General features: G+C 43.5%; 1 protein-coding gene across 10 annotated transcripts in view; it reads right to left on the reverse strand.

The window, feature by feature from the left end:
- Positions 1–3,173: 3,173 nt before the first annotated feature.
- The window catches only part of pcbp4 (poly(rC) binding protein 4), a 94,885-nt gene continuing 78,301 nt past the window's right edge, over positions 3,174–19,757 (reverse strand). For 8 of the 10 annotated variants that reach the window (XM_063067802.1, XM_063067799.1, XM_063067801.1 and 5 more), the window contains 6 exons: positions 18,735–18,809; positions 15,509–15,550; positions 14,083–14,158; positions 13,326–13,378; positions 7,829–7,998; positions 3,174–5,701 (listed from right to left, as the gene is read on the reverse strand). In XM_063067802.1, the coding sequence (XP_062923872.1) occupies positions 5,389–5,701; positions 7,829–7,998; positions 13,326–13,378; positions 14,083–14,158; positions 15,509–15,550; positions 18,735–18,809 (729 nt within the window). In that variant the 3' untranslated portion in view covers positions 3,174–5,388. Of the gene's footprint in view, positions 5,702–6,953; positions 7,181–7,828; positions 7,999–13,325; positions 13,379–14,082; positions 14,159–15,508; positions 15,551–18,734; positions 18,810–19,757 lie in introns of those variants that run through there. The other 2 variants (XM_063067805.1, XM_063067806.1) reach the window with 2 other exon arrangements.

A 19,757-nucleotide genomic window follows, 5' to 3' on the forward strand; every position in this document is an offset into this window, starting at 1 on the left:
AGATGAGAGTTACCCAGATAGTAGCTCAGGGTGACCTTGAATTTGAAACTGGGACAAGTGATAAAAGCCCAGAAAAGGCAGCTGTCCCAATTACCTGTGTTCAGGTTGTTGAAGTACCTGTGGATTCACAGGGTAGTGAACCTTGTGTTGAAACACAGTTAAGGTCTGACTTGGTTGGAAAGGAATGCAGTTCTTTGGTGTCAGATGGTTTTGGTTCAGTGAATAAGGGGTTAACCTTGGTACCAGTGGAAATTGAGAATTCTCAGTCACTTGTATTAGACAGTGCTCTAAAAGTTACTGATGAGATAAATGTTACTGAAAGTATTGGGAAAAGTGTTGTTCCTGGACTTTTGAATAAAGTACTTGTAAAGGTTGGATTGGTTGTGTGACCTTTGACCCTGCTTACAGGACAAAGGCCTGCTGAGGAAGAACGTCCCCCTCTGTTGAATTTTGTTTGGACATTTGGAGGTAAACACCTGCAAAGTTATGTGTTATTCATGATGTTGTTGTGGAGAAGGAGGAAGTGTCCTGACGAAGGGTCTCGGCCTGAAACGTCGACTGTACCTCTTCCTAGAGATGCTGCCTGGCCTGCTGCGTTCACCAGCAACTTCGATGTGTGTTGTGTGAGTTAGTTTCTTATGGGTTTCAGACGCCATTGGTGGATGTTGTTATGGAAACAAGTCAAAGTAAAGGTCATAGAAATTTGATAAATGGATTGTTTGGCCCCTTCCACAATGTATACATGGTTCTCATAAGTCTGGTGATGGTGCTAAGTTTAGTAAACAATGTGGGGAGGTTGACATCTCTCCAAGATAAGGATGATTTAACAATTCGACTAATGAGCAAAGCTGTTGCTAATGAACCACACAGAAAGACTGATGTTTATACCGCATGCGCAATTACTCGAAGCATGTTTAGGAAGTCTGCTGAGGCCCATGATAGGAAAACCAGAGGTTTAAAGTATGATGATGTGTCACAGACTTATCTGCCTTCCATGTTACAAGGAGGAGGAATTTACAGAGGAACAGAATAAAGATTCTGAAATGGTGGTTTTAAAGGAGACAGCTCTCACAGAAGAGGAGGTTCAGAGAGAGTCGGTGGGATATCTTAAAGATGGGGTGTTAATGAGGAAGTGCAGACCAGCCACTGTGCCTGCAAGTCAGGTAGTGGTTCCGAAAGTTTACAGGGCTGAAATTTTAAACATGGCTTACAGTATGCCTTTAGGTGGATATTTTGGAGTGAGAAACAGTGAACAGAATTATGAAGGAATTCTATTGGCCTAATTTAAGGGAGGATGTTATGAATTTTTGCAGGACTTCCCATACCTGCCAGGTTGAGAGGAAACTTAATCAGGTTATTCTAGTAACACCACTTTTGGCCGATACCTGCTTTTGGTGAACCGTTTTCTAGGGTCATAGTGGCTTGTGTAGGCCCATTGCCAAAGCTTGCAACTGGTCATCAGTATCTGTTAACGATTGTGTGTGCTGTGTCTAGGTTCCCTGAAGCCGTGCCTTTTGGAAACATCAAGGTCAAGACTGTGGTAAAAGCATTCAGTAAGTTTTTCACACTGGTAGGTCTGTCCAAAGAAATTCAATTTGACCAGGGGAGTAACTTTACTTCGAGAACATTCCAGGGGATAGTTGGAGAATTGGGAGCTAGGTACATTGTGTCATCTGCATATCACACAGAGTCCAAGGGAGCCGTGTAACGGTTCAACTTCACTCTTAAGACCATGATTAAAACATATTGTGTGAAAAATGGGAAAAACTGGGTTGAGGGGGTTCCCCTACTCTCATTTACTGTTGGAGATAAGATTCAAAAATCATTGAAGGGTAGTCTGTTTGAACCTGTGTTCGGTCACAGATTGCTAATCTGTTTGATTTATCTGCATTTATATTACTGTATTGCATAGTTACTAATAAACACCATTAGTTAATAGCAATACTGGACTCCAAGATGTTTTCTATTTCTGCTGGTTCTTTAACCCGTCACAGAGTACTTGACAACTTAAAGCAGAGATTGGTATGTACTCAATTATTAAGGGTGTTAAAGGTTATGGGGAAAAGGCACAAGAATGGGAAAAATAAATCAGCTATGATCAAATGGAATGGAAGGCTGAATTCTGCTCAAAAATCTTGCGGTTTTAAGGTCTAAGACTGATTAGAAGAGTGGCGAGGAGTCCCAGATTGAAGAGACAAATTCATACACAACCAACAGCCTAACTCATGTGTCTAAGGATGTGCTGAGTTGGAACAGCCAATCTGCTCCTGCTTGCAAATGAAAACAGCACCCCAACTCTGACAGGCATCAGAGATATTTCCTGATATTTCATTGCTCAGGAAGTAATATACACGAGGCTAGCACATGGGCTTTGGGTGCATAACAAGTATGAGTAGACACCCAGGCCCAAGCCTCCAGAAAGTAGAAACAGGGAGTGTCTCCTGAGTTCAAGCTAGCTAAGTTTGAAACCACTAGCAATTTAAAAGGATGGAAATCCACTACAAATCCCTGCACTCACAGGAAAGGGGCAAGCATAGGAACTATTATTAAGCCTCAATATAAACTTGCACTGAAACCAGGAGAGGATAATCCTAGAGTTGACTATTATCTCTGCAAACAGAAAATGCAGTAGGGACCCACTGTTTCAAGATCTTACAGCAAATTATTGTAGCATTAATGTAAATGCAGAATCTTTTTCTTTGCTATTCACTCACCCAATCTAGCCTAGATTGAAACCCAAACTCAGACCAGCTTCCCAGTTGATGGTAACTCCACTCAGTTTTTAGTAACAGCCCTTTTCCATTTCATGACAGCCAGAATCTGGCAGCCACAGTTTGTATCAGTTTGAATATGCTTCAAATCTAGGTCAATTATAGTAAGGGTCCAATTGACCCAAAGTAGCAACACAATATTTATCACCGCCCCTTTGGAGTTGGTGGATGACTGTTTTCCCAGTAGCATCGATGAGGAATCAAATGAGCCTGCACTCATTATCTGATAGCTACTTACAGTGAGTTCCAGCTCGTGGACTCCTTTGCCATTGCTACCAATGGACAGGCCTTCAAGATGAACCCAACCCATGCAGATTCCACAACTCACCTCCTACAATATTTGTTCTTGTAAGAATCTTTGAAATCTCAACCAAAAAATGTCACAGAAAACTCCTGTAATGTGCCAAAAAACTTTTATTAAGATTTTATAAAAGGAATTTGTGTTGCATAAAAAACTTTTATTTAACGAAACATAACAGGAAATATAAAAGAAACAACTGCAAAGGAAAATGGAGAGCGAATTTGAACACCACAACACAAGAAGATGAGGACAGAGGCGGGATGAAGACAGAGGCGGGAAGGGGGAACGAAGATCTGGGTCTGTAATTTTAAACATGGCCACCTGCCCAGAACCCTGTGTGTGCACGCACAGAGGCTCCGCCTGTACCATTACACAAAACTTCCTTCAGCCAAGGACTCAGCACACTGGCTCATCTAAACAAGTACCCTCAATACCGTCATCACGTCAATCACAGCGCTTCAAGCTCTACGGAGCGGGATTGCAGGCTTTGTCCAACCTTCCTGCGAGGTCTTGCGTCCCAGGTCAACGAGGACGCCACTGGCATTCAGAGAACAGCCTAGAGGAGGCAAATATGAACGCTTCATGGGACCTGCTCTGAGGGTACGGAACTTGTCTGTCCTACACTGTCCTACCGCCCACTCCCAGGGCAGATACAGAGTCCTCCCACATTGCATTTGAAGAGTGCACCTCACAGCACCCATCTCCAACATATGCCTGAGTCAGGCAGAATGCAAAACTGCACTTGGTGCAAGCGAGGCCTTGAGCATGTCGCACTGCTGGAAACCAGCATTCTTGCATTCCCAATTCTAACACCAACACCTCCTCCAACCTGGCAAAACTGGTGCCCAGTGAATGGCCCACGTGCAAGGGAGTGGAATGTCTAATGTAGAAGCCGTCAGTGTGATGTGAGACGGTGTGGTGTATTATTGTGCCTGCGTGGGTGTGTGCATCTTCATGAGATGTGTTGCAATCCTGTAGCCTGTACAAAGAACTTCTTTCCTTCATGTCTGTCCTGCTATGCTCCATCCTGCACTGGGAACATTGGAGCCGCAGAGGAACTGGGAAAAATATAAGATTCATTTTTCTAAATAAACCAGAAAAAGTCCAGTTCCAATAGGAGTTTACAAAAATCAGCTCTCTGGGAGTGGCTGCATTAGTCAAATCAGATATATTTGTAAGTTTAAAAAAAATTAAGCCTATGTGTAACTTTGCATAGTCGGTTAATGATAATTAATTTTCATTATGTGCGCTAAGGGTCAGGGATTAGATACAAGGAACCGGCAGGAGACACTTGAAAACTTGTTGAGGTTGGACCAGATGTGTTTACTGGCTGTTCCCCTCACTATGCCTCAGCAGTTATTGTGGTCATTTAATATTTTGAGAGAAAACCAAAATAATTCCATTGTAATATTCAAAGTTGAAATATTGCCTGAAGTCATCAGGTATAACTAAAATCCTTAAAACATCTGAATAATGCGAAATACAGCACAGAAGTGGTTCGATTGACGGAATGCACCAAGCCCTAAATGTCCAGTGACTTCCAATACATCTTCCCGATATCCAAAATGCACAGCAAGCTGTTATCAGTATAAACAATGCCACCCCCCCCCCTCCAAATTTTAATTATCATGTACACATTCCACATTACTCCCTTCTCTTCTGAGAGGCAGTGACTCAGCTGGGATAAAAGTCTGTAGGAGCTAACAAACACACAGACCCCACTCCTGCACCTACAGGTCAGTTAATTATCAGACAGTAATTGACCCTGCTGGTGCTAGGAGAGATGAGAGGGTTGAGCAAACTTGGCTTGGATGTCCTCTCCCCCTCATCCCACCCACTTGTCGATCTGCCTTCTGGTGCTTGTTCCAGCAGAGGTCACTGATGCCGTTCAGGAATGGAAACAGACAGATGTCTCCCCTGCTCGCCCACTCTGGTCACCGAGGATCACTGCCATCCTGCCTTGAAAATGAATGCAAGGAATGCTTGGCCCAGTGGCTCAGTTATTCATCAGGCAGTGTATGCAACCCACTGAGCCACTGTCTTGATTGTGATTAATTTAACCAATGGGAAATTTAAAATCATTGAACAGCACCAGCTGTGAAGAATGTTAGTTTTTTCGTAAATGCCAAGGGAATCAAATAAAGACTATTCAGCCACTCTAAGGGGTTGGGGTTGATTTGCAGGTACAGACTTGCATGAAAACAGACCTCCTAAATAACAATATTCACAAATCTGAATGATTCTCCCCATGACTCCTTCCCGTTCACTCGTTACCTCACTAGCTCTACACAGGGTCTGGGCAGCTGCACCATCCTCTCAATACGGTGAGAACTTCTGTCGCTCAGACTTCTTAACCCCATTGGATGAGGGGATTTTGGCTGTGTAAGCTGACATGCTCCCAGAAGGCCCCGAGCTGGCTGCAGACAATGCCAGGAAGGGAACATTTTTCATGCCAAGGAGGCTGGAGATGGGAATGGCATAGGGGGCATTCAGCAGAGAGGATGGGAGGGCGGAGCTCATCGATGCCAGTGGGGAAGAGGCAGGGTTGGCAGGCTGAGAGAAGGTCATGTTGAGGTCAACTGGGGTCGTGATGGAAGCATTCTGGGAGGTGGTTTTAGCCATCTCTAAACTGTAAAGAAAGAGAGGTGGAGAGAGGTCAGGGTTATATTAGGTGAGAGGAATTGAAGAAGATTGAGTTAAGGAGGGGTGGTGAAGGATGATATTAAAACAAATGTAAGGATACATTATGCCACAGGTTCAATACTTCTGTATTGAATTAAAACACACACATACACAAGGCAATAAACACATGCAAGGGGGGCATTCTCAGCTCAATGACCTTCAACCACCTAAGACTCCCCATCTTACGAAGGGTACACAGAATGGAGCCACACTTAGCCAGTTTCAGCCTTGGGTCCTGTCGCCGACCAGTAGACAGCCGCAAACATCTAATCAAACCTCTGCTGAGGAAATGGCTTGGTGGACAAACCAGCTCCAGTGTGCAAACCACTCTGTTCACCCCAAGCACAGAACAGGCATTTCTAGTTAGAAAACTCTTCAAGTTACGTCCATCTTCCATAAAACCCATGAAAGTGGGGTAAACTGGCTGGAAAGCTGCATCAAAAGGGGTTTTTGCTCTCTCTACACACTTTGGTCTCCTCTTCTCTCATCCCATTTATTCCTTTTCTGGACACACCCAGTGCCTTCCAAATAAAGGTAACTATACAATTCACATTTCTTCAACCTGGCGATCTGGTTCTTTAAAGGCCAGATTGTTTGTTTGAAGGGGGTCCTTGATGATGATCTGTACTCACTGGCCTTGACTACTTTATTTGGGCTTCTCAATGAAAAACCTAGTGACAGGGCACAATGCCAAATTTGACCAAAGAGAGGTGCATGGCTTAGGGGAGTGGAAAAGCAAACAGAAGATAAAACATTGCAATAGTGGCCACTTTATCTTAAATTTTAAAAGAAAGGTTGAACTCATTAGAGTAGCCAGGGGAACCTGAACATTCAGTGTCTGTAATCTTAAAGTCTCTCACAGCTTCACCAACAATGGACGGACCCAATCCTCACCAACCAATACAGTCTCAGGTTCAATACCCACTGTCAGCTGATTGAACCAGTATCAGCCAATTAAACAGCCATCAGTGTTAAAGGCCTGGCTGGGATAGGATAAAGAGGTTCAGGTAGGGGTAACTTACGCTAAGTTTTAGCCTGTGACCGAGCCAGAGCACACTTGACCTGCACCTTTAAACAATGCATAATGACAAACAGTCCTTTTGATACATCAGTGCTATCACTTAGGTGGGTTACTATAGGGTGAACAGTATTTGTGAAACTGTACCCCAATACAGGAGGGGAGAAAATAAGAAACTAACCACAGAGCTGAAGCACTTCCCCAAACATCCCAACGTAGTGGCACTGCTGGTACAGCCACTGCCTCACAGCTCCAGAGACTCAGGTTCAATCCTGACCTCCGGTGCTGTCTGTGTGGAGTTTGCACGTTCTCCCTGTGACCGTGTGGGTTTCCTCCAGGTGTTCCAGTTTCCTCCCACATCCCAAATGCGTGCGGGTCGGCAGGTTAATTGACCACTGTAAATTGCCTCTAGTGGGGAGGTGAGGGGTAGAATTTGGGGGGAAGGGTGGGAAGTTGATGGGAATGTGGGGAGAATAAAAAAAATAGGATTAATATAGGATTTATGTAAATGATAATTGGTTGATGGCTGGCATGGACTGGGTGGGCTGAAGGGCCTATTTCAGTGCTGTCTCTATGATTACCAGTCTGAGAAGGGACAAATTGTGCCAGTACTCAGTCCAGCAAAGATCCTTGCAAGAAGGCAATGATCAGAGGCCTTGGCCTCCCATGGACAGGGGTGGGGGTGGGGTGGGGGGGGAGAAAGGGAAGGAACGCAGGAGAGGAACTGGATTTCAGATCAATCTCCTAATGTGGAATGACACCTGCAGAGTCTGGGAAAATGAAAGCACGTGTGGGTGAGCTCAAAACAAGACTCGAGTACATATTGAAAATTAAGTGCTCCAAACTGTCCCCCTCCCATGCACCATTAATTTACTGGGTGCTTACATGAGTTGACTTGACTCCATCCACTGTGCCCTTCACTCTGTGCATAGCTCACCGTAACCCAGCATCAAACCTGTGCCTCCTGCCAGCAAGCTTCCTTCCTGTCCCTTTTATGTGCTACGGTGTGCTACCTCTTTCATTACTGTGCTGGACTAGGCCACTGGGTTTCCTTACCATGCGTTTATGAGGTACTGTGCCAAGTTGACGTTCAGGGCACCCCCTGTGATTGTAACGAGTCTCTCGGTCGAACCATCAACCTGATTGTCGATCTTGATTTGAGCACCTGACATCTGCCGGATTTCGTTTATTTTACTGCCCTGTCTCCCAATGATGCAGCCTATTAACTGATGGGAGGAGAAAATAGATCAGGAGTTAGTGAGAAGACCGCTGACATCTTGCTTACTCTTATTAAGAAGGAAAATCCTTGGGCGTTACCTAGCCCAAAGTACCAGGGAAAAGAACACAAACATTTCTAATAGCATACATCACCATTAGCACCATCTATAGTTATACAAATCTTACAGAGCTTCCATACCCTGCCCCAAATGTGTCACCCCCCACCTCCACAGGTCCAAATGTTTACTATACACAAGGTGAAGCCTCTTCTACATTGAGCCCAAACCACTAACCAGTTACTCTCCATTTGTCTTAGACCCAGTCTTCAAAGCACATTGCTTAACAGCATGATCTGTTCCCAGTGAACATCTACCCTGCAGGATTGGACTGATTCAGCCAAATGCACAGGAGTCTGGAGTTAGGTCTGAAAACTAGCAGCTTGAGCACCTTTGAGAATATGCGTGAGCATATTGTATATTTTCTCCATACAATGTTGAATCTTCATAAGGGAGGCCCTGCAGCATGATAGTATAGTGGTTAGTGTAACACTATTACAGCACTGGCTCCAAGACCACGGTTCGATTCCTACCACTGTATTTTCTCCCTTTGACTGTGTGAGTTTCCTCCCAAATTCCAAAAAAGACCTACAGTAGATTAGAGTGTTGTGGGCATGCTATGAAAGCACTGGATGTGTGGTGACACTTGCACAATCCTCACTGATTTGACACAAACAATTGTTTCAATGTACATGTGACAAATTGGGTGAAAAACACTAGCAATATGGAGCTGAGAAGGGAAGATCTGTGTTTCTTTTTAAAAAGCAGGCTAATAACTTGTTCCTATGTTAGTAAGCCCCTTTCCTGAGTGCGTGGTGCATGATTAGGGGTAGGAACAGCACAAAAATCCACCTGAGAGTTTATGCCACACAAAGCAGATGATCAGAATCATACGACCACAAGACACAGAAGCAGAATTAAGCATTTGGCTCATTGTGTCAGCTCCACCATTCAATCATGCCTGATCCTTTCTCCCCCCACCTCAGCCTCACTCCCCAGCCTTCCCCCGTAACCTTTGATGGCATGTCCAAACAAGAACCTATCAATGTTTGCCTTAAAAACACCCAACGACCTGGCCTCCAAAGCTGCCTGTGGTAATAATCTTCAGTCTTCGTATCATCTACAAACTTAGCAACAAAGCTATCTATTCCATCATCTAAATCATTGACATACACCATAAAAAGAAGCGGTCCCAACACATATCCCTGTGGAGCACCACTAGTCACCGGCAGCCAACCAGAAAAGGATCCTTTTATTCCCACTCGTTGCCTGCTACCAAACAGCCAATGCTTTAAACCATGCCAGTAACTTTCTTGTAATACCATGGGCTCTCAACTTGGTAGCAGACTCATGTGTGGCATCTTATCAAAGGCCTTCTGAAAATCCAAACGTACAACATCCACTGCATCCCTTTTATCTATCCAACTTGTACTCTCTAGGTTCGTCAGGCAAGATTTTCCCCTTAAGGAAATCATGCTGACTTTTTCCTATCTTGTCCTGTGTCACCATAATCTTGTCCTTAAGAAATGACTCCAACATCTTCCCAGCCACTGAGGTCAGGCTAACAGGTCTACAATTTCCCTTCTTAAAGAGTCAAGAGACATTTGCAATTTTCCAGTCCCGTGGCATCATGCCCGAGTCCAATGATTTTTGAAAGATCATTAAAATCTCTACAATCTCTACCGCTACCTTTTTCAAAACCCCAGGGTGCAGTTATGTACCCTTAGGTCTTTCAGCTTTTTGAGCACCGTCTCTCTTGTAATAGTAACTGCAATCAATTCTCTTCCCTCACATTCTGCATCTGACACACTGCTGGTGCCTTCCACAATGAAGACTGATGCAAAATACTCATTTAATTCATCTGCCATGTCCTTGGCCCCCGGTATTATTTCTCCAGCCTCATTTTCTAGCGGCCCTCCCATCTATTTATTTAAGTATGCTTGAAAAAGCTTTTACTATCCAAGTTGATATTGTTTGCTAGCTTGCTTTCATATTTTATCTCTTCCCTCCTAATGATTCTTTTAGTTGCTCTCTGTTGGTTTTTAAAAGCTTCCCAATCCTCTATCTTATTGCTAATTTTAGTTTTGTTGTATGCCCTCCTAGGCATTCCACAAACTTACTCTCGAGATCCATTACCAACCTGATTTTCCCAATTGACCTGCATATCATTACACAACATTGCCTATCATCAGTGTGACCAGCTCTGGCAAGGGTACCTATCAACAGCAAGACCAGCAGCAACTATTAGTACTTCCCGATTTGAATAGTCTAAGAATAAAACATTGTAGCTGTAAGTAAGGAGATGGAAGATTCAGCCCCATCACTACACCTAGATCCTAAACAGTTCAATCTCATTGCTCATTAATACCAGTCATCAGCCTCTTTAGAAGATACAAGTATGATCTATTTAGAGCCCTAAACAAAAGATCTGAAACTTACTCTCCTGTACAAATGTACTGTCTTTTCAGATGAGAATGAACTGAGGCCTCTATTCACAGGCAGGAGCATCATGATGCAAAATGTCTCAAGGGACAAGTATGAAGAGCAGTTCTCTTTGGTACTCTATCTGATATTTAGTGATACAAGACGAATAAAGTAGGTTATTTCGTCATTGTCACACTGCAGTTGGTAGGAGCTGACTATGAGCAAATTTGCTGCAGTCTTTCCTACATTACAACACGGAGTGCTGAAGTCCTTTTATTGGTTGTAAAATGCTTTGGAACCACAAGGTTGTGAAAGGCTTGGTATAAATACAAGGTTCCTCCTTTCACATTAGTGCGAGTGTCCCTGATGTGGTTTCAATATTACAGATTCTAGAATACTCAGTACATGCTACATTATGTGCTCTGACCTCTAGCAGAGTTGGAGTGTCCCTCCAGCTCTGGCCTGGCATCTGTTTAGTGAAATAGATAGCTGTTCATTCTTGTCCTGGGTTTCAAAAGGAGTTTGCTGTATGTTGTCTGGACAGCATTCCTTTCTGCCTTTGTCACTTGACACTCCTGGGTTTTGTGTGGTGCTGCTGACTATTTATAAGTATGGTCTTCGCAGGGGCTGTGACCCTGCTTCACATTGAACACATGCCAGGAATTGCAGCTCAATTTCTGTCCACTGTCCTTCAGCAGGAACAGAACAACAGATCACAGAATGGCAGTACCAATCTCAAAGATTCACATGAGCACAGCTTAGCCAGCTACATAACAACTCCAGTCCAAACAGGGCATTGAGAACATAACATTACAGCACAGTACAGGCCTTTCAGCCTAGAGTTGTGCCAACCTTTTAACCTACTGTAAGATTAATCTAATCTTTCCTTTTTGCACAATTCTCAAATTTTTCCTTCTCATCCATGTGCCTATGTAAGAGTTTCTTAAATGCCCTGTTGTATCTGCCTCTGCACCAGCCCTGACGGGGTGTTCCTCCCTCATGCTTACTTCCAATCACCTTAAAATTATGCCCAGATATAGTCATTTCTGCCTAGGAAATGGACTCTGGCTGTCCACTCGATTCAGGATCATCATCCTATACACGTCTGTAAGGACAGTCACCACTCATCCTCCTTTACTCCAAAGAGAAAAGCCCTAACTCACTCAGCCTCATAAGCCATGCCAATTCAGACAGATCTAAAATCTCCTTTGCACCCTCTCAAAAGCTTCCACATCTTTCCTATGATTGAATTAACAGTATTTGCTGCAGATTTGCTGTGACATTGTCTACATGCCCCATCCCAAATCAATGGCAAGTTCAGTTACTCAAGTTATAGTTTGAGCTGTTCATTTCACCGATAGGGCAAGGTGAAGTTGCCCTACTGATACAGAGAGCTGCAGCCTCCCATGTATTGTTGTACATAAATCACCCACTTGTGATGGGGGAAGAGATTCACTGACTGAGGGCAGGACACTGGTGCAGCTGGGGTTCAATTCTGACCTCTGGTGTTGTGTGATGTGTACGTGGGCTCCCCATGGCGTGCAGGTTTCCTCAGTTTTTTTTAAAAGCGTGTCGTACCAGACATTCAGCCATTCTTGTCTGGCATGTGGTGTCAGGATTAACTTCCTCGGAGTAATGGGTGGTGATGTGCAGCAACCTCCCCCACCAGCCACCCACTCTTTGGCAATTCTAGCATAGCATGGAAGGCACAAGTAGCAAGAGTGAGTAGCCATTCCCCAGACTACACAACTGCTGGCATAGAGAAAACTAGAAAAAGATCAGAAAACACAAATCAACAAGTTAGCAACCCCCCACCCCCCGATCCAGAATCTTTTGCTTCCCCCCCCTTGTCCGGATTGTTAATTTGCAATTTTGGGAATAGGGTTACACATCAAACTGGTCAAACCCCTGGTTTAGAGATGAGTTATCACTCTATGATTCTCAATTCTTTGACCAATGCAGTATCAGTTGTTATGAAGCCCTCCCAGATCCACAGTCCTGCTCAGATTCTACTGGTATTACGTGGACCATATTCATACTGGATAGCCTGAACAAGGCACTCAGTGTGGAGGAAAGAACCACCCCAGAAACCCGTTGTTCTAAAACTGCTGTTGCTGAAGCTCAGAGATATCCCCAAATCCCAGTCGGGAGGTGTTCCAGTCTGAGGCCAATGAGCCCAATTTTGACTGAGTGGGAGTGCAGAACTATCAAGAGATTCTCCCCTTTGGCTACGGCAATGAACAGATGATTCAGCTTGTCTCAGAATGATTCCAATACTGGAAGAGCAGATCTCATCCCTTTCAAGCAAGCAGATACTTATCATTCAACTAATATGGAAGAATACCTCATTATTTCATTGTTATTTGTGGAAATAAGCTAGGTACAAATTAGCTTTTACAGTTTCAATACTACACAAACACCATTGTGAGATTATGAAAGGCATCAGAGAAATGCATGTCTTGATTCTCAGATGTTAATCATTAGGCTGGCAGTCAGTGTATACACAACAATCCCAGCTCATCTCCAACTCCCTCATCGGTGTGACACAAATTTCACTTGAAACTGACTCAATGTGCCATGGCATAGTTTGCTATAGAAATCTTACTATTTGGCCTTGTTCACCTTGGAGAATGTGGCACTACCTGTAAGTTAATCAGCAAAGTGCTTACTTAATTTTGCAACCAAATTACCTAACCAGGCCGTGGACCCAGAATGCAGCTACGTGAGCATTAGTCCCGAGAATGGCAGAATGTACAAATGTACACGCTTAGAGAATGGATCACATCAGCTGCCTGTTTACTAGGTCTAATCCAAGAGCAGGGCAGCAGGAACCCAGCACACCCAAGTCTACTTACATCATTTGGAATCAGAAGTTCCTGAGATGTAGTCTGACCGCTGTTATCCACTCCTGCAGGAAGGAAGGAACATATCAGTATGAAGAAAGGGCACTGTCTAGCTTCAATCACCATCAAGGACGTTATGCAATTCTACCTAATGGACAGTGAAAAGGTTTGCCAGTTTTCTCCAACAGCTTTACAGGTAAATTGAGCAAACTACTTGGGATTTAATGTTAAGGACTCCTTTCTTTGTAGAGCACCACAGCACAGAAACAGGCCCCTTTGACCATGTTCCATACCAGACTGTCATTCTTCCTCGTCCTCGATCCATCATGGACCATAGCTCTCCATACACCACTTAACCAAATTTCTCTTAAATGTTGAAATCAAACTCGCATCCGCCTCTTCCACTGGCAGCTTGTTCTGTACTCATGCCACCCCCTTTATTGAAGCTTTCATTCCCTAGTCTCTTCATATGTACTCATTTCCTCACAGCCACCAGCATATGCTTGTACTGTTTTTAATGATCCCTGACCTGACCCCCATCCAAACCAGACAGCCATATTCTTTTACAATGACTGATATTATGTCAAATGGACAGCTTCATTCCCCACTGTATGTGGTTCAGTACCATTCACTCTATTGAGTGGATTAAACAGATAAAGCTGAAGCTTCTGCTGAGAACTTATTGTTCCGGATACAGGACTGCCGGGTAAGGTGCAGCTTCACACTGTAATGAACTGACAAAGTACAGTGACTGACACTTTGTACATACCGGAGAACGATGAGGAGGACTGGTTCACTGTATTGTAGGAAGCATGTTGAGCAGCCAACTGATGGAGCTTGGACAACTACAAAGTAAATGCAAGAAGGTATCAACCAAAGTTAATTTTGATTGCCAAACTTTGTGATTGTCTCACTCTTCTGATTCTGTAATATCAACTTGGCACCTGCCCTTCACAGAAGAGTGGGCAAGGTAGGGGGGAGAGAGCACAGCATCTAGAGTAAATGTCACAGGTCTGGTCTCCCTTGCTAAGGAATGACATGCATGTGAAAAAGGGTGAGCAACAAAGATTTGTCATGCAAGCTCCTGGGACTAGAGAGAGGGGTGGGGTTGCATTGGTGATGATGTCTTATGACAGAATGTTGAGCTTAGGAAACAAGAGTGGGTTTCATTTAAACATACCACCGGGGATGATGGTAGAGGCAGATACATTCGGGGCATTTCAGAAACTCTTCGATAGGCACACAGATGATAGAAAAATGGAGAGCTATATAGGAGGGAAAGTTAGATCGATTTTAGTGTAGTTTAAAAGACTGGCATAACATTGTGGCCAAATGGCACGTACAGTGATATGTTCATAAAAAATTCTGGCAGTGTAGATGAGAGATTGATAGTTTCCTGGGAAGGTTGTTTAAAACCAGGGGTAATTCAGGACTGATATGAAAAAAAAACTTCACCCAAAGGGCACCAAATCTTTGCAATTCTCTACCCAGGAAGGTGATGGAAGCTCAGTCTGACTGAATTTAAGACAGAGAGACAGACTTTTGGATACAGGAAATTAAGGGGTGTAAAATCAATACGGGGAAGTCCTGAAGCCACAGACCTTACTGAATGGCAGAGCACTGAAGTGCTGAACAGCCCACTCTTGCTTTCATTCTTTATGTTCAGCAAGTGAGAGGCAGAGAGAATAATGGTGCCTACCCAAAAAGTGATGGTGGGACTGGCAAGACCAAATAGAAATACATCTCAGTTTCTGCCTTGTGCCTTTTTTATCAATGGTTCAAGAGATTGGGAAATTGTACTCTGCAAACTTTGTTAAATGGTCTGGTAAATCAGTCTAACTTAGCTGATCTTATTCAAGAGTCTCCAGCAGGAACAGCTGGAACTTCTCACTTTAGCAAGGCTTTAAAGCACTGCGGGCAGTTACAGACACTACTTCGATCAAGAATACTAACTGCTTCAGAACAGACTCTCTATGGATCACCGGTACAGTCTGATGGGTGGGAAGAATGTGTTGGTCATGTGACTCCCATCCATTCAACATGGAACACTTAATCCGAGCTGTTGTTTTGAGCCAAAGGTTTTTCTGATGCAGTATTAAGATTTGTCTGCAGCAACAGACTTCAATTCCCAATCGCAAAGGACTTCTCAAAACAGTGTTTTGTTTACAAGCTATAACTATTTGAATTGCACTTACATCGGGATGAGGGACCGCAAACTGTCCCTGGACGGTGTAGGCCTGAAAGAAAATTTAAAGCATAAGACATTGTTTGAGTAAACATCTCACTAACACCACTCAACGGCTTAGCAAGCAGCTGGAATGAAGTGACTAGAATCTCTTGCCCTACCACGGAACTACGGAAATTTAAGGGACAGTGATTTATTTTCCAAGGACAGAAATAGCTAATATGAGGAGTGTAATTTTAAGATGATTGGTTAAAGTATAGGAGAGATGTCAGAAGGACGATTCCCCCCCCCCAATGCCCACACCCGTCCATGTGTGGCGCGCCACACACTCACACCCACCCGTGCGCGCCCCACACACACCCACCCGTGCGTGCCACACACACACACACAGTGCTGAGTGTGTGGAACGCCTTATCGGGGTGATCATAGAGGCAGAAACATTAGGGACATTTAAGACTCTCTCAAGATAGCCACATGGATGAAAGAAAAATGGAGGCCAATGTGGGCGGTAAGCCTAAATTGATCTTAGAGTAGGTTAAAACACCGTGGACCAAGGGCCTGCACTGTGCTGTATTGTTCAATGTTGTAGGTGCTGGGTGTTTGGCACTTTGAATACATCCCTTCAAAAGCAGAATTCAGGCTAGTCCATAGCTTTGTACATTTTGCTGTTCAAGAGCTCAAACAAGCACTTTGTAAATGTTGTGAAGATTTCTGGTTCAACGTCCCTTCAGGAAACGAGCTCTAGACTCCTAAACCAAATCCCTAAAAGCTTTTCTACAACTCAGCCACAGCTGACTCTGGCACTTCAAAGGAGAACCCTGGGCAGTTGCACACGACAAAATATAGCCAGGGCTCAACAGCAGTACTTCTACTCAAATCAAAGATCATGGGTTTAAATCCCATTCTGCTGATAAACAAAATACCAAGCTAACACTGCAGCATGCTGTAGAGATGCTGACTATTGGATGAAATGTTGGTTAAAGAACAGCAATGCCTCAAAGCCTGGGAATGCTCCTCATTGCCCTGCCCAATTATTATTCCTTAATCCCTGAAGTCAACTATAAACCTGTTCATTTTCTTGGCATTTTCCCCCATGTTAATAAACTAATTATTTGATTACTATCACATTACTGAGACTTTGCCAAGAGCATGTTGGCTTCCTACAATAAACCACACTGATACTTTATTATTTAATTCATTTTAATTGACTATAAAAAGACTGGGTTGTCCTGAAGGTACTAGTTCTTTAACTACAGTGCAAAAACCTAGACAACACTCTGAAAAATATAATGGTTTGATTGTGATAATGAGAATTAATGTTTAGTCTTTCACCAACATTTGTGCAATGTCAACAGCAAGATAGGATTCATCTTCAGCAAGTTTCCTTAGGATTCCCGTCTGGAGAATTAACTCCATGTTAAACTAAAGGAATTAAAATCTTGAATAATAGGAAAGAATCAAGTTGTGACACGAAAGTCAATTTCTAAAACATGTCAGTTTCTTGGGGGAACCATGTCAGAGTATTAAATGGTGAGGTAATGTCAAATGCTACAAAGAATAGCTGGACCTGGTAGGTAGCTTTATATCCAGAGAAGTGAACATTCAACTAGAATAGAAACAGCTTCCAAGGAAGCAGCCGCTGCCACAAATCCTATTAGCAAGTCAGCACTTAACTGAATTGATCATACATTCTGACTCACCTACTTCTACATCTAATTGTGTTCATAAAAAATGTGTCAAAAGCCAAAGGACGAACGCATCAATACAAAATGCATTAGCGGTACAGTACAGAGTGACTAATACATGAATGAGTTCTGCTAACCCTGATACCAACTAGAAACAAAAAGGACCCGGAGCCTAGCCTTATCTACAGAGAAGGGAACAGAACGGAACATCATGCAGTGATGCAGTATACCATAATAAGGAATTACAGTATCTCAAAAATGCAATAATATGCCACCACTGGCCAGAAACATGCCTACCCATGCAAGTTCCCACATAACAAAAATTCTCCTACAACTGGAAAAATGTTTCTGAAGGAGACTAGAAGAACAGAATTACTCTGTCCTTAAAGTGGAAGGGCTAAGATTGATGTGATGTGGAATGGAATGAAATGTGCCAGGTAGCAATAAGTCTTGCTGCAAATCATTTGGTTCTGTCTAAATTCCATTTCTAACAACTGAAAACCGAAGGTTGAGCTTTAATCCAAGCAGTGATCCTGCTGAAATGTGGAGGAAAACACACATAGGATGCAAAGGGGGATCACAAAGGCGAGGAAAGAGGACCAGGTTGAGACAACAGAGACTTATGGAGAAGAGGAGTTCAGTGGGTAATGAAATGGACAAGTTGACGGCGCTGGCCAGGAGTCGGAGAACATTTCGGGAGAGCAGTGTTGTGTGTTTTGCTGAAACGTGGCTGCACGAGGACATACCCAACCAAGACTTTTCCATGGAGGGCTTCCAGACCATTTGGGCTGACCGGAAGCGCACTGAGAGCGGTAGGCGTAAAGGAGTTGGGGGCTTGCTGTTCTGGTTAACAACGGATGGTGCAATCCTGGTCATATTACGATCGAGGAACGAGTTTGTAGCCCGGATATTGAACTTTTTGCTGTTGGACTCCAGCCATATTCCACCGAGATACAACACTGGGCTTCATGGGAGGTTGTTCCTGCCTGTGGCCATCGAACTTTGCAGCTCCTCCCGTGGAGGGTCAGACACCCTGAGCCAATAGGCTGGTCCTGGACTTAATTCCATCTGGCATAGTTTGCATATTGTTGTTTAATTGTTTGTGGTTTTTGTATTGCTATATTTATGCTCTATTCTTGGTTGGTGTAGCTGTAACGAAACCAATTTCCCTCTGGATCAATAAAGTATGTCTGCCTATCTGAATAGGGAGTAGCCTAACCCACTAATACCCCAGCAAGGTGCTTGCACTCCCATCCCCAAAAAGACCCAGTAGACCAGGCTAAACTGCACCAGTGACTTATCACCTTCACTTCATCTCAAACCTACTCCCATCCCCATAGCACCAAGGCTTTCTCCAAAAGGGAATCACCAAACTGCAAAACTCCCTTGACTACAGAATCCACCAGCCCACAAATGCTCATTCAAGATGAGGGCTAATTCCCTAAAAGGCTACTTTGCTGGCTGAACTTGCATCCGTCTTGACAGAGAACAAAAGAATACACAACAGCCACTGGCCACATATGAACAGGTCACTATTAAAATCATGCTTACCTGTCCACCAGAGAACACCACTGGTCCAGGTGCAAGGGTGGGACGGTAAGGAATGGTGGCACCTTTAGGTGGAGACTGCAAACAAAACAAAGAGTATTATCATAAAGTATTAAAAATTCTGGGAAGCCATACAGACTCAATGCCATTTAATGTCAGTGACTTTATTTCAACTCTTTTGATTTATCTGCATATCAATTCCATTAATATCTAAGTCTTGAACGTGTCATCACCCACTGCTCTAGATTACACAGGACCAGGCTCAGAAGGGAGTGAATTGGTGACCTAGCCCTATCAAATAACTAAGAGTTGTGGGATTCCAGCATGGACAAGCTGAAGGAAATTTGCAGCAATAAACTGCTCCAGCCACATCATATTCAGAAAAATCTCACACCCACCCCTATTGTTAAATCTAATTAAATCCCCAAAGATACCATTGAAAAGGAGCTCTGTGTAGCAGTTAGTGCAATCGCTTTACACAATCACTAATCAAGAGTTCAATCCACTGCCTGTAAGGAGTTTGTACATTCTCCCCGTGACCATGTGGGCTTCTTCCCACATTCCAAAGACGTACGAGTTAGGGTTAGTGAGTTGTGGGTATACTAAGTTAGTGCTGGAAGTGTGGTGCCACTTGTGGGCTGCCTCCAAAACAATCCTCGCTGATTTGATTCGACACAAACATCACATTTCACTGCTTGCTTCAATGTACATGACAAAAAGCTAATCCTTAACCTGCATGGAATATAAAGTATCTTATTCTGGTAAGTGGTCCTTGTCTTCTCATTACATTCTAACCTTACTCGTGCCTCAACTCCATTCTCACAACTGTTCTGAACTTAAATCGTGGTACAAGGCAGAATTCAATGTATTGTACCAAAATCAGGATCCATTGAAAGATTTAGACTCCAGTTCATCATCTCTCAGCCCTTAAAAGCAATGAAGCACCATTCCTCTAACAGAATTATAAATATCAAGCTGCACTATAGCATCACCGCACATTTATCTCAAATCTTTCCAGCTGTCTTT

The sequence above is a fragment of the Mobula hypostoma genome, chromosome 15, assembly GCF_963921235.1.
Source record: "Mobula hypostoma chromosome 15, sMobHyp1.1, whole genome shotgun sequence".
In the NCBI taxonomy this organism is placed as follows: Eukaryota; Metazoa; Chordata; class Chondrichthyes; order Myliobatiformes; family Myliobatidae; genus Mobula; species Mobula hypostoma.